This window comes from Sceloporus occidentalis, unplaced genomic scaffold (genome assembly GCF_023333645.1).
Source record: "Sceloporus occidentalis isolate IW3139 unplaced genomic scaffold, rSceOcc1.0.p SCAF_15, whole genome shotgun sequence".
NCBI classification, from domain to species: Eukaryota; Metazoa; Chordata; class Lepidosauria; order Squamata; family Phrynosomatidae; genus Sceloporus; species Sceloporus occidentalis.
In genome coordinates, this window is record NW_028316995.1 from 9,281,842 (window position 1) to 9,297,070 (window position 15,229).

The 15,229-nt window shown below is 41.5% G+C and overlaps 1 protein-coding gene across 1 annotated transcript; it reads left to right on the forward strand.

Moving 5' to 3' along the window:
* The first annotated feature begins 1,271 nt into the window (after positions 1-1,271).
* On the forward strand, positions 1,272-13,806 carry LOC149303221 (arginine-hydroxylase NDUFAF5, mitochondrial-like). Its single transcript, XM_089481383.1, has 11 exons — positions 1,272-1,514; positions 2,165-2,205; positions 2,309-2,372; positions 4,153-4,200; positions 4,302-4,405; positions 4,980-5,019; positions 5,972-6,169; positions 6,861-6,921; positions 11,140-11,223; positions 13,142-13,224; positions 13,711-13,806. The coding sequence occupies exons 1-11, from the start codon at positions 1,272-1,274 to the stop codon at positions 13,804-13,806; spliced, it is 1,062 nt and encodes a 353-aa protein (XP_089337509.1).
* The last annotated feature ends 1,423 nt before the right edge of the window (positions 13,807-15,229 follow it).

A 15,229-nucleotide genomic window follows, 5' to 3' on the forward strand; every position in this document is an offset into this window, starting at 1 on the left:
TTGCCTGCTGACCTTTAAGTAATCACAAAGCATGTTGGGCATCTACAGCTGTTTTGCCAAGAGTCAGCAGCCCGGCTCTTGCAGAACTACAACTCCCATGATGCTTGGCTAGTCTATGATATGCTGGTTAGCACAGAAGCTTTATGGGAGTTCTGGTTTCACATCAGCTGGACAAATCGTAGTTGATGCATCAAACACAGGGGGTAAGACCAGCTAAGATGGTTATTTAGTAAACACTGAGAATGCAGAGGATTTGAACTGTTTCAGCTCAGTGGCTTAACCATATAGTAAAGTGCCAACCCCTGTGGCATGCCCTGCATCATGTATAATTCAATGACATTTTTAGAAAGTCATGCCATCAAATTAACATTGTACAAAGAAAACAAACCCCTTCTCGCCAGAGACAGACAACTATTGACCCCTGTAATACCACACACCTAATATTCACCTGCAAACTTCATTCTATTAACCCCCTCCCCCTGAGTTATTCTGACACTACAATTTAAAATAGATAAATAACGCAGTAATGACTCATTCTACACTCACGTCACTAAAGACTTTATAAATAATCTATCTATAGATTTCTACTTTCTTAGACATGCAGATAAGGGTTATTACTATGGAACTTGCCACTATTTACCACAGAATTTCACAACTTTCAGTAATGTAAGAACTGTGAGCTCCGGGATTAGTGTTATCATACATAGTGTGAAAAACAATATTTAATAATGATAATAACACCCTCACACTATGCCCAGGGGTCGGTGTTAAAAAATATATACGGGTATAATCGCACAGCCAGGTCTCTAACTTGAAAGCCTAACAAACGAAAGCCCCAATAGCGCTGGCATCAGTAAATCTTAACCTATTTATCTATTAATGCGTATAAAGCCACCCGAAAACCCCTAAAATGCGTCCCCACCGTATAACCAGCACAGCCTCCCCTCCTTCCTTGCGAGTAGCCTCACTCCATGTGTTCCCTTCCCACAATGCCCTGCGCGTCAATCACCTTTCACCCCTCGTACGGTAGCCGAAAAAGAACAAACTAGCTCACTGCACCTTCCGCTGCACGGACTGGTGCCCTTGGTTTAAGGAGAAGGAGAGGGAGAGTAGTGCGGGTGGGAAGTCGCCAGGAACCCTCACCTTGTATAATATAATCCTCTGGGACAGGAGGCGTCTGTACGCTGTCATGTGTAGTTATTATTATGCGCGGCGTGACTGACTGCAGATGCATGTTGACGATGCTCTGCAGTGCTATATCCCCCTGCGTGATGGGAGTGACAGCGGCTCTATGCAGAGCCGGCCACACGCTTGGAAGGAGCTGCTGCTGTCACGCCTCCAGCACTAAGCACGGGAAGTTCCCCGGTCCTCGCCACACGTTACCCCGCAGAGGGGCGTCTAGCTCTGGGACGGAGAGCGTTTTCAATGTGTTTGACAGGAGCATGAAGAGGAGGCAGCGGGACTGGGCTGCTTCCCTGCCGGATGGCCGCCAGTATGACTACCTCAAGGAAGAAGTAAGTCACACAGTGACTCCTACACCTGACATCTGGCCTCATTCCTTCAGCTAGTCCCTGCTTCTGCCCCATGTTTCAATCCTCCCTTCCTACAAAAGGCTTAAAGTTGGAAACCGGTGCAAATCTTTTCTGAGCGCTCTTACAGTGCGCCCCTGTTGAATTAAAATGAATAATTATAGCAATTTTAGGGGTTTTTCACAGAAGATGATTTGGGACAGTTTGCATATATACATCAAATAACTGAGGTTACTCGCCATGAGTAGGTCTGTGTAAAGAAAAGAGCAAGTATTGGGCAATCACCAATGGAACGTGCCTATATGTTTCACAGTACACCTAAAGCAGCTGTGATTGTGGCATTTAACGGCCGTACGATCATCGTTAACGCTTCACAATCTTATTTTGCATTGATGGCCGCTTAACGTTCTCCTTCAGAAGCAGAGACTTTGATGGCGGATGAGAACGTTCAGCCGGCCTGCTCGCGTTTCCCGGTGTAAACACTCGTATCTTAATCAGTCACGGCCTTAGATTCCTGACATAGGCTTGTCCCATGCATGCTTACATTCCGTTACTGCATAAGCTTCTACCTCTTCTGATGGGAGACAGTTCCATTTATCTATAAGTTAGAATGAACTTATCTCTAATTCCTACAGGTGGGAGGAAGAATTGCCGACCGGGTGTTTGATGTAGCCAGGTAAGCGTCGGCATTCTCGCCTGCACGCCGCATTAATCGCTTATCCTCTGCCTGGTGTTACGTACCGATACTTTCTTCACCGATCGCGTGCTTTGTCTTGCAGGACGTTTCCTTTTGCTTTAGATCTCGGCTGTGGAAAGGGGTATATTTCTCAGCATTTAACTAAGGTATGTACTATCGTGGTGTATGAAGTTAGTATGGAAGAAGAGGTTACACTTTTTATAGCCCGGCGTGTGAGCGGACACTACCATCGCATGGTAGCTGCATGGAGATACCCCCCCCCAGCTATTTTCCATGCGTTCGGGCGGACGTCTCCCTGCATGCGATATACTCGCCTCCAGCGCTGGCTTGGCCCCTGTGTGCATGCACGGCACGCGTCCCTATTGATTTGAATGGAAGCACTTTCTTGTCACTGAATTTTCGGAATCCTGGGGGGAGAAGGGCAGCTGCTGCAGCAAGGCTGCAACTTCTAGGTCAAGTAAATCTTGTTTTGTTCATTTTAGAAGAATGCTTGTTAAGTACTTAAGACGAGGTGTCAGGGAAATGATATTGTAGTAACCGGTTACATCTCTGCGCTGCGATATCTGCTGCTTGACTTGACGTATCCTCCATGGAGCAACTTGGTCCTGGTGCTAGAGGAACCGTTGAAAGCGGCATATGTGCTCCTTGTCTACACGCATGCTTAGAAACTCTACGTAACCTTGGAGACGTTGTTTTTGACTTTTTCAATGAATAGCCCTCCGTGCGTTGCAATGGAGACCACAATTAAGACCCCAGCCAGGTAACCAACGAGGCACAATCACATTCCCAGACACACGCTATGTATTGTGAGAGGGAAATGTTGGAACTTAACTAGAAACCACAGAGCCTGTGCCCCTTACACCCACTTCCAACATACACTCTGGCACACAAATGTAAACACACAAATTACCCGCACTCATACTTACTAACGCACACATACACATTCATTCTAACACACACTTCATCTCACCCCACTTACACATATATGCTCACACACAAACACATACATACACACACAATTACACATTCATGCTCACACACTTAACTCACTCTCACTGACTCATACTCACTAACACACACATACACATTCATTCTCACACACTTCATCTCACCCCACTTATACATACATGCTCACACACAATTACACGTTCATGCTTACACAAATTACACGTTCATGCTTACACAAATTACACACACTTACTCGTACTCACTAACACACACTCCATCTCACCCATACATGCTCACATACATACACTCAATTACACATCCATGCTCACTCGCACACACAATTACACACCGAATTTCAGTTACTATGTGTGTTACTCAATCTCTGTCCTGTTTTTTTTTGTATGGCCTGTCACCCCGCTAGAACGCTGTAATTCAATGGCATTATCTCATTAGAACCCGAATGCATAAAATAATCAATCCCCTCCAGGGCAATTCTCATTGTTTTCTAAGAAATATTTACCGCGACGCGGGACGTTAAGATGCCACAGATTTCATTGTTTGCTCTGTTTATTGAGCTAAAAGCCGTAATATTTTATATCGTCGAAATAAAGTTATTAAGGCCATGAGAGCTGCAATCGTTACAATAATGTTATGGTACCCGTTTCTGTGCCGGAGATCAGATTTTATATTGTTTCGTGGACTTAACGTCTGAATCCGGAGCATCATTATCCTGGTAAGAGATGTGTGCGCAGGAATGCCAGTACTAAGAATGACTCGTACGCTGATATATAGGGAGCCGCTTGGAAGAATGCCACGGGCAATCTGCAAGGTAAAAATAATGATGTGCTTCGTCGTTATAGGATTTTGTTGGTCTTGGAGGGTATGCAGATCTTCACATACATTAAATGTATAATAAAGTAAGCTATTCATTTGGGCTCCTGTAGGAACTCACTGCATTATTATTCTTTGTATCTGCAGGAAACCGTCGAGAAATTAGTTCAGACAGACATGTCAGCGAAGGCTTTGGTAAGATGGGGTTTTATTGTGACTAATTCAGAATTAAACAAAATGAGAAAATGGGATGCATTTGATTGACTTTTTGTGTGTTTTCCTTCTTTTTTCCTTAGAAAAGTTCTGCGCGATCTGAAATTCCAACCTTCAGTGTAATAGCGGATGAAGAATTTATTCCGTTTAAAGAAAATACGTTTGATCTTGTTGTAAGCAGTTTGAGGTATACACTGTATTATATGTATATACAGTATGTGTGTGTGAGGGAGATCAGAGCAACAGCACACTGGGAGGGCTGATCACCCAAGAGGCTATCTGCCCCCCCCTTTTTTTTTTCTTTTTTTTTCAGCAGAGGGACTGTTGCCCTGTCTGGACCCGCATCCCTGTACCCCATACCTCCTAACTTCTACCCATGTAGATTGGGTGATGTGGAGCTTGAAAGGCTGGGTGGGACTCAAACCGGCAGCGCTACTGTGCATGCACATAATTCAATGCATGTGCAATATGCATTCTCTCGAATCCCCCTGTACTGCTGAGCTCTGGCAAAACCGGGACAGTTGGGAGGTATGCTAGGGCTAGTTGGTCTAGGCCACAATATATCTCATTGGCCACCATGGTTTTGAGCGTTTCGAAGCATCAGTTTTTAATATTGTATTGGAGTCGCTGACCTGAGAATAGGCTCTGAAACATATGTGTTTGTACACACATACATGTATTGTATTCCAGCTGCTAATGTTTCTTACGGCTTTTATGTAGACATGAATGACGTGTGGATAATAAATGTCCTTTCCTTTCAGCTTGCACTGGGTAAACGACCTGCCACGAGCATTTCAAGAGGTGAGAAAAATAATAGAAGCGTTAAATATGGAACAGTCTAAAGGCTTTACTTTTACAACTATCACATTAAAAATGAGTTTCCAGAAATACTGCTTTCTGTTTTAAAACCGTTCTAGTTTTTAGGTAGTACGATATTTTCAGACAGCTGCATATTAGCCATGTGTTGTTTTAACCCAATCTACTAGACAAAGCCCTGACTGCTCATGGTAAACAATAGAATGACTCGGTCTTAATTACTCAGCCAGACACTTTGTCTCATTTACATTTATGGAGAATCAGACTTCATTAGCACATCATAAAGCTTGGTGTGGTGTTTGAGTGGAAAAGTCCTCTATAAATATCACTACCCACAACAACGGAAGCCTCCAGGTCTGAAGGTAAAGGAAGTCTATTGGAATAAAAGCAGACATGGGGCAATATAATCCAGTTTAATGTGCATGGACCCAGATGAAAATGTCTGGGCATGGTTTTTGTCCAGGTCCGTGAAGGTGTTGGGTTGGTAGGGGACTCCATCATGAAATCCTTTCTTATGTTAAAATACCACTAAAAACAGAAATGTCTCCTTTTCCTCATTCCTGGCCAGCAGGCGGTGACAGAGAGAAGCAGTATTATTCCCCTTTACTGTTGACTTCCTTATAATAAATGAAGGTATATTTGAATTTAACTCTTCTTGCAGGAGAGCCCTGCGGGTCCTATTAAGAGCCCTTTGTATCATGAGTGTAACCGAGTGGTAATATCAATTTTAAGTACTGATTTTAAGAGTTTTGTACATGTACATCATTAACAATGCCATTTTTCAGCTACGTTAATACGGTTATATTTCACATTTTCACTGCTAGTTTCATAGCTCGATATGCTACCATATTAATAATACGTCTCTCTCTCTGGGTAGGAGCTTGGAAAGTGTGGACCATTATTGACCCTTTACACTGTATGCTCTTGTGTCTTTCAGATACATCGTGTCCTCAAAGAAGACGGCGTGTTTATTGGCGCCATGTTTGGCGGGGAAACCCTCTATGAGCTCCGCTGCTCTTTGCAACTGGCAGAGATAGAACGAGAAGGAGGTTTTTCACCCCACGTGTCTCCGTTCACTGCGGTCACTGACCTGGGAAACCTTTTGGGAAGAGCCGGGTTTAACATGCTGACTGTGGTAAGTCTAGATTGTTGTTTTTTTTTATTGATGTTTGTTTGTTTTTAATTGACTTGTAAATCTAGCAATTACTATTTGGTAAATATGCCAAAATGTATAGGTCAGTTGATTTAAGTAATTACTGCAAGGAAATGAATAATTTATTTGAAATAAACCTGTAAAATGTGCTTAAATACTGGCATTTTGAACATTATGTCGACCTGACATTTTGGAATATTTTAGTTTAATGGTGTCGCGTCTTTATGCTATTCTGCGCAGAAGTGTGTGATTGCCGACATGTGACTACCATACAAATTCCTATTTCATGACAACAAACGCCTCAACATTTTAAGTGGGTCTTTCATTACTACACACAATATATATAAAATTAATACTGTGTTAATACAGTTTATAACTGCTCTGTGCCAGGCATAGAAACATATTTATTTGATGGTGTATATATTCAGCTCATCTAGTCTGCCCGTTTTTTCCTGTTGTAAAAACATCAAACGTTATTTGGTCCTTGGCCTGGTCCTAAATTCAGGTTGGCCTTATCTCTGCTCCCTCCTTCAGTCATTCTATCTTAGTCCTGCTTGGTAGCGGCCGTTATACCTCATCAGTATGATGTCATGCGTAGCTTTTAATCTCCCTTTCTTTCTTTGCGTAACGGAATACAGTGAATGCCTAATCTAACCGGCTGTGTTTAATATAGGATGCTGACGAAATTCAGGTTCACTATCCTGGAATGTTTGAAGTCATGGAAGATCTGAAAGGCAAGTACATTACTTATTATTTCTTGAGGTGATTTATCACCCCTTCTGCATGTCCTTGGAAAGCTTTTGCCAATCTATTTTTCCATTCCAGGCCTAAAGCACAATGCACACTGTTGGCCACTATTTGTGCATTTGTGTAGAGCACTGCCAGCATGCCTTCATAGTCTGTAACATGTACATACGTGAACAGAGGAATATTATGTTGGAGTTATTCTGCTTTTATTTCTAAAGAGGCAAATTTTAATTTATATATAATATATATTTTATGATATTATTAGCATTATTTTATTTGCATTTATAAAAACACAAATGTATTTTAGATAATGTGCAAAATATTATACAGAGCCCTTGGCATGAACGTTTTTAGTTTGCTATTATTGCTTCAACCACCAGATGTCATCATATGTTCTACAAATAAAATATTTCCATTCCCCAAAACTAGCGTTGACATTTAGTGCTTGTTATAATGCTGTGTGTGCTTCCCTAAATCCCAGTTTTGTTTATTTTGCCTGATTCTAGTGAAATGCAGAACATTATTGACATTGAGACAGAAGAAGTTTATTTAAATAAAGCAGTGCATGAAAGAGCCTTACCTTCAGGGTCACAAAGTTGGGGACACATCCAGAGTTGGGATTCTCAGCATCTATTAAGCTGCAATACGGGCAGCGCATCTTCATCCGCTTTATTGTGCTGTTTAGGGTTTATTGATGAGTTGTTTTTGTCTTCTCGGTACGCTGCCTGTCTGACCCTTTGGAGTAGGCAGTGAAATAGGAGGCTGCAGTAAATGCAAAGGATGTGTGTGTGTATATATATATATATATATATACATGTGCCTGCCCTGAAGCTTATACAGTGTATATCACAATAAATGTCATATGTCATATTCTAAAAACTCACTGGTACATCAGGGCCAAACTGTATACAGAGGCTGTCAGCAGGTTTGCTGACTATTGCTGTATATATCGTATTGGCTCGATTGTAGGCTGCCCCCTTAAGGTTTGGTGCTATTTTAAAGAAAAAATTATTTTGTAAGAAAAATAGTAAAACAGTATTTTACCTAATAAACAGGAATACATGCATTTTAACATTTTTGGTATCTATTATGCATATTATTATATAAACAGACATTTGGAAAACCATTTTAACGTCCCCCCCTTAATTCATAATGCACCTTACTTATAGATATACCCCCCCCCAGACTTTCCAATGCACCCCCAGACTCCCTGGTGTCTAACGGGGCCAGCCTTTGGACGTCTACGCGCAACCTCCGCTTCCGGTGGTGGAGCACCAGAAGGTCATGTGACGCTGGCGCTCTGTCATAGAATCCCCAGCGGCAGCTGAGGTTCTCTACGTGCATCGCACAGACGTTCAGCAGCTGCTGGAGAGGAGGATTCAGGTCTCCTGCAGCGCTGCGGGGGATCTGGAGCCTAACCTAAATGATAAAGAAAAACCTGCCCAGAACTGCATCCCTGCGCTAAACCCTTATTATAGGCTGCACCCCCACTCTAAATTGGGGGGGAAAGTGCGGCCTATAATCAGGCCAATACGGTATCTGCCAGTTGAGGAACACCCTTGTTGACATCTTTCTACAAAAGAATCTTCCAATATGGCAGTTAAGATCAATCCTAGCTCTGTAATAGAGACCCTTGCATTATAAAAGGATTTACCCTGCTGGAGTTGCTGCTTCAACTCTCTCACTTCACTGTTCATAAAATGAGAAGGTTTGTCCAGCATGGTGAGCTGAGCTGTCCCTGTCTGATGCATAAATCAATGTGTAAGGAGACTGAAGAGATTTCACTGATTTAACAATGCATTATACAGGGCCAGCCAAGCCCTTCCTGCAGTAGAAGCTCGCTGGGGTTGGCTTTTCATAATGTATAGTGAAGTCAAGGAATTGAAACACAGCTCTCCCTTCAGTAAACAAACCACAGGAAGATACCTTTCCCCATGCTATGCATGTTAGGTGGGTTTTATATATTCTTGTACATTGGTTTATTTTGTGTATAGGACTGTAAAGTGTAGAATTAGGGAAAGGTGACAGATCCACTTTAGGTAGAACTTTTGAAAATTTTATTGGCACAAAATAAATACTGCACCCAGGCGTTACTAACCCTATTCGCCAGGAGCGTAAAGAAAAAGAGTTAACGTGGGGTTCCCCGAGGTACTCTTACACGCACGCGCACACACACTGTAACATACTAACATGCTTACTTAAATACACGTTCACACTAACATACCTAAACACACACAAAACACATACTAATACACTTATACCCACACACACACACAGTAGCATACTTAAACACGCACACACACTGTAACATACTAACATGCTTACTTAAATACACGCTCACATTAACATACCTGAACACACACAAACACACATACTAATACACTTATACCCACACACACACAGTAGCATACTTAAACACGCACACACACTGTAACATACTAACATGCTTACTTAAATACACGCTCACATTAACATACCTGAACACACACAAACACACATACTAATACACTTATACCCACAAACACACAGTAGCATACTTAAACACGCACACACACTGTAACATACTAACATGCTTACTTAAATACACGCTCACATTAACATACCTGAACACACACAAACACACATACTAATACACTTATACCCACAAACACACAGTAGCATACTTAAACACGCACATACCCAGCCCCCTGCCATCCTACCTTTCTAGTCCAGCAGCCAGCGAGAGCTCTTCTGCTCCCTCAAACTCAGTGTGCCGACTGAGGGAGCGCAGCTGTCCGGCCTGTTGCACACCCTGGGGTCGGGAGAGGTTTGGTGGGGCTGTGCCAATGTTGGGGGGGTCCCTCCATGGACAGGGAACCCCTCGCAATCCAGGGACCTCTGTTAAGCCATTGCTAGGCTTTCTCCTAAACAGGCAACACTAGAACATGTTAGCCACCAATTAGACAATAGTCCCATCCATATTCTCATTAATATTCTACTATTTTATCCATTAGAACGTTGGTACTTATACATAGACATCCCTGCTCGCAGACCCTTATGCATAGACATCACTGGTCACATACATACAAACATATATATACCCCTTCCCTCCTGCTTACCGCTCCTGCTTGCGTACTGTCTGCGCAGCCTTGGTTTCACCCCAGGGTGACATGGCGTGACGTGACCCCGCTGCGTTCCGGTCTCACCACGCCGGTTCTAAATTGTTTAGAAAGGGCCCTTCCGACCTGGACTGGATTCAGTACGTTACTCCGCTGTGTTGAAAGTTTTTATATTACATGCTGAAGTAAAACATTTTACATCTATTTTAAGGGTATAATGTATAAATGCACTTAAATATAATTGTGTTACAAAAAAGTGAATTGGCTATTTATTATAGGGACAATTCAAGTAAAATTCATTTTAATTGAGTAATTTAAGTAAGTTGTAAAGTTGCTTGTATGGCTAATTACTACTTGGATAGGTTAATAAATCACAAAAAAAAGTCTGTTGTTGAGAGAATTATATTTACTTCAAACAATCCTAAAAGTAATTATTAGTCATTAACTGTCACAAAAAAATAAGCAGGATATTTAATTGGAAGAAAAATGGCAATTTGTTTCAGTAGACGGCTGTGCGATAAAACAAAGTGTCATAATAATTAGGCGTCGGGGAGCGCTGTCATTTGGAAGCGATCGCGCTGAAGTGTTTGTAATGATGGAGTCTTGGAAGAAGATGGGGTTCCTTTAGGACTGGGGGGTCCAGATTCAGAGGCTCTCTTGTATTACCGTAGATAATATATTATGGAACGTCTGTCTACCTTTTAATATTATTTATAGTTTTGTGGACAATGAACATGTATCAATGTAGAGACAAGGCCACCAACGTATACATTTCCCATACATAACACACACGTACGTAGCTATATAAAAGAAATATGTTTGGATTCTGTTGACAGACAAGAATAACTACGGTAAAACCTAAAACAAAAAAGATTCTGATTATATAATTGATATATAAATAAGAATACCACAAGACGTTAAGCAAAGTTGAGCCCAATTGTAAAGGAATATGGAAGAGGATCAGTCGCTGATCCTACATGTTACAGAGAATCTGTATTGGTAGCTTTCATTTACACTCAGGAATACCCGGGATTATAGGAGTTCTATTATAAAAAGTTTGGGGAAAAACAGTGTGTTGATCTAGCAGGTTTTTGTGTGATTTTCCAGGTATGGGGGAGAGTAACTGCACCTGGAACAGAAGATCTTTGCTCCACAGGGATTCACTGCTGGCGGCTGCTGCTATTTACCAAGGTAACATCACCCGGGACATCCGGTGCTGTGTATATGGGATCTAACCCTGCGATACCTGACGGTTATTGCACCGCAGAGGTTATATTAATAACTGCCAATCCCATTATTATTACCGTATTTGCTCGATTATAAGACGACCCTGATTATAAGACGACCCCCCAAAATCTGAATATTAACTTAGGAAAAAAGAAAAAGCCTGAATATAAGACGACCCTAAAGGAAAAAAGTTTTACCAGTAAATGTTAATTCATGTAAACTATTTTTTTTAATAAAAGCTATGATTGAGAAAAATATTTTTTTTGTTTTTATTTCTTGTATTTTCCAGCCTGTCCCCCAGTTACGCACATCTGCCCCCAGGCTTGCCACACCAATATGGCACTGTGGCCCATGATATGCCTTTTAACCCTCTATATGCCACTGTGCCCCATGGTATGCCTTTTGACCCCCTATATGCCACTCTGCCTCCAGAAATGCCTTATACCCCTATATCCCATTCTGGCATTTAGGGGGTTAAAATGCATATTATGGGGCAGAGTGGCATATAGGGAGGTATAAGGCATTTCAGGAGGCAGAGTGGCATTAAGGGAGTTAAAAGGCATTGTATAGAGCACTCTGCCTCCAGAAATGCCTTATACCCCTATATGCCACTCTGGCATTTAGGGGGTTAAAAGGCATATTATGGGGCAGAGTGGCATATAGGGAGGTATAAGGCATTTCAGGAGGCAGAGTGCTCTATTAAATGCCCCCTTAACGCCACTCCAGAAATGCCCTATGCCCCCATTTAACTAACACACACACACACTCTCTCCCCCCCCTCCCCTCCCCTCATCGCGTAGACGTCAACCCGCTGCCCCGGCAATACAGCAGGAAGCACCGGTAAGTGTGTATGATGGGGGGGGTAAGACAGGAGGATCCAGGTCCCCTGCAGCGGTGCGGGGGATCTGGATCTTAGTCTCCTAATCAGACTCTATTTGAGGTCTGATTAGAAGACGACCCCGATTAGAAGACGAGGGGTATTTTTCAGAGCATTTGCTCTGAAAAAAACCTCGTCTTATAATCGAGCAAATACGGTATTATCTTATTGTAAAAACACTAGATTTTGTTTACACTTTTGTTTAGCCCACAGTGTGATAGATGTAAACATATTCTAATCTTTTGCAGTTGTATATATGGCCCTCCTACACTCGGTTTTTGAAACTATGTGTTTAACATTATTTACCAGTTTATCTCATGGACCCCGAGTTAAATACTGTGATAAGGGCTTATAACTAAACCATAAAAAGCAGACAATCTGTTGGCTAAATGAAAACTGATGTCACACAATGGAGAAAAAATGTAAGGCACTCCAGCCATCAAAAGCACTCGGCTACATATGAAAGGTGCATGGTCCATTTTCCGAATGTATGAGGCATTTGTTTCTACTTAATGCCGAATGCATCTCCCTGCATGCGATGAACTCGGGGTCTGCCGAACGCTGCCTGCGCATGTGCAAAGTCTTCCCATTGATTACAGTGGGAGTACTTTCCTGCAACTGATTGGCTGCTGAAGCATCAGTATGTGATACTAATACTCAGATTTCAATTGAAGTCTTTTACTGCCACTGATTGAGAGCCTAAGCAGCCAATCAGTCCCAAGAAATTTTGGATGACGGAGGAAGAAAGAAAATGTTGCACCGCAACAGCTTCCAATTCTGTGTCAAAATGTTTATTTTTTGAGGAGTACTGTACACATCATGGTGCTCACATACGGTCATGGTTACTGAGTGCTTCAGTACTTTCAGAGCCACTAATCTGTCCCTGTAAATAGACATGGCGGTCTCTGCATTATCTCCCACATTACCAAACTCAAATCGCTGGTTAAACAATGTAGAGATTCGCTGCGCCCTTACTGCAAACGTTCTTGATTTTGTCTTTTGTAGAAATGTACAGTGAGCAGGATGGGTCTGTCCCGGCCACCTTTCAGATCTATTACATGATTGGGTGGAAACCTCACGTGTCACAGGTACGAGCAGTAATGTCATCGTCAATGTAAAACTAGCAGAAAAGTACTAGGGTCGTTTTAAAGCAGCTCCTAACAAGGAAAACATGTCTGTGTTTTTTTTAAATCATGTCTAGAACATAGAATTTTCTGATTTCCTGTTCTTTAAGATGTTTTTGAGCTTTTTTGTTAGCAGTTGGTAGCTTTTCAGTCTGTATCCTATATTTATCAATAGAAAAACGTATCTCATCTTGGTGTCGAATACGATATGGGATATCAGATGAACTCCTTAGGAGGATCTTCTTAATAGAATCTTCCATTTGATGAATATTTGAATCAATGAATCAAATTTTTTTTTTAGGCCATGAAATTGTCAGCCTCCAGTTTCTTCATGAGTTGCGTTATCTGTAAAGACGTGACTTCATTTGGCTTTAGTGCTCCATGAGGAACTGTAAACAGGCTTGAAAAATTATATATCTTTCTGATTTCATTTTCTCTTTCTGTTTTCAGGCAAAGCCAGCCAAGAGAGGTTCTGCGTCTGCATCATTTGGTGACTTAAAAAAAGTCAATGAAATTATTTCAAAAGCAAAAGGGAAAGAAAGCTAAAAAGCACTGACATTTTCCGTATTCTGGATGAGTGTATTTAATAAGTGTTTTGTAATAAATTCATTTTCTTATGCATACTCGCCTTATATTTCTTTGTAAGAAGGGCAGTCATGTTTGTCAAAGTTAATATTTGTCGATATTGCAGGATGGGAGGTGAGGTATAGGCAATTGAGCACCAAGCCAATAATTCCTAGAGAAGTGACAGCTGGCCGCCATTGATGCGGAAGTGATCTGTACCGTAATCACTGTTGCAGTATTGGACACTATTATTTATACCACCGGTATCATGTCATAGATTAAAGATCGGAGTGGCCAAAGCATGAGCAAAACAATTGAGTTGTTCACATCTCTTGTTTAAGGAGTTAGTGCAAGAAAAAACGAAAGATTTCTCCATTAACCCAAAATCAAATGCATTTAGCATGTATGTGCAGAATATACGTTTCTGTGAATTTTTATATTAAAAGCTTTGAGTTTGGATAAGGTAATGGCACCTGAGCACTTTCAACTTAGATGTCTTCAGCTTTTGAAAAGTATGCTTCACATCTAGCAGACTGTAATTAATACCGACTCTTTGCGATGCTCTGATATAACAAGACAGGCCTTAATTAAGAGCTAATAAGCTTATCAAGTGTCAGCGTGTTGATAGTTCCGATGTCTTTTTAGAAGAGTATTACTGGTTCAGTCTAGAGAATCAGAATATGCTAGTGACATTTTATTAGGGAGTGCTACCATGGGGGGCAGGGGAAATGCTTCTTGGGCTGCTCTGGTTTGAAGACTGGGGCCAGTACCAGAAGCTATTTCTTCTTTATGAAGTGTTTTGTATAAGTGTGCGTGCACATGTATGGCCGCTGGAGTTTTAACTAGGTTTTTAAATAGCACTAACCTCATTACTGGATCCTTGCTGTGCTCCTTGACATGTTTCCAATGCAGTTCTTTTTGATGGATGTGTGCTGGACACATTTTGTATACTAATTATGTTGCCAAATCTGTTTTGAACTACTGTATTACTTTGTTATAACAATGTTGTTGCCGTTACAATGATACCAAACTCTATGTTCAGAAAATATACCGCACAGTTAGATATCATACATCCACTCACCTTTCCTTATCTACCCTCACCAGGGGAGAGCATAGGGTCAGTGGCACTGGGTGCAGTGTTTTTTCAGTGCCCTCCCACACCATAATAAAACACATGCACATGCTAACATGCATACACACTCTAACACCAATCACTGACACACACACTCATTCTTGCCAAAAAAATTCACATACTTAAACACACACTCATTGTCATGGTAACATAACAAACACCCGTACCTTCAAAGTTGCATGAATTAAAGTTTTTCTCTATTGTGAAAATAAGGAGCACAATGCACTGCGTTATATGTATGATGCACATCTTGATGATTTATACGGAATGGGG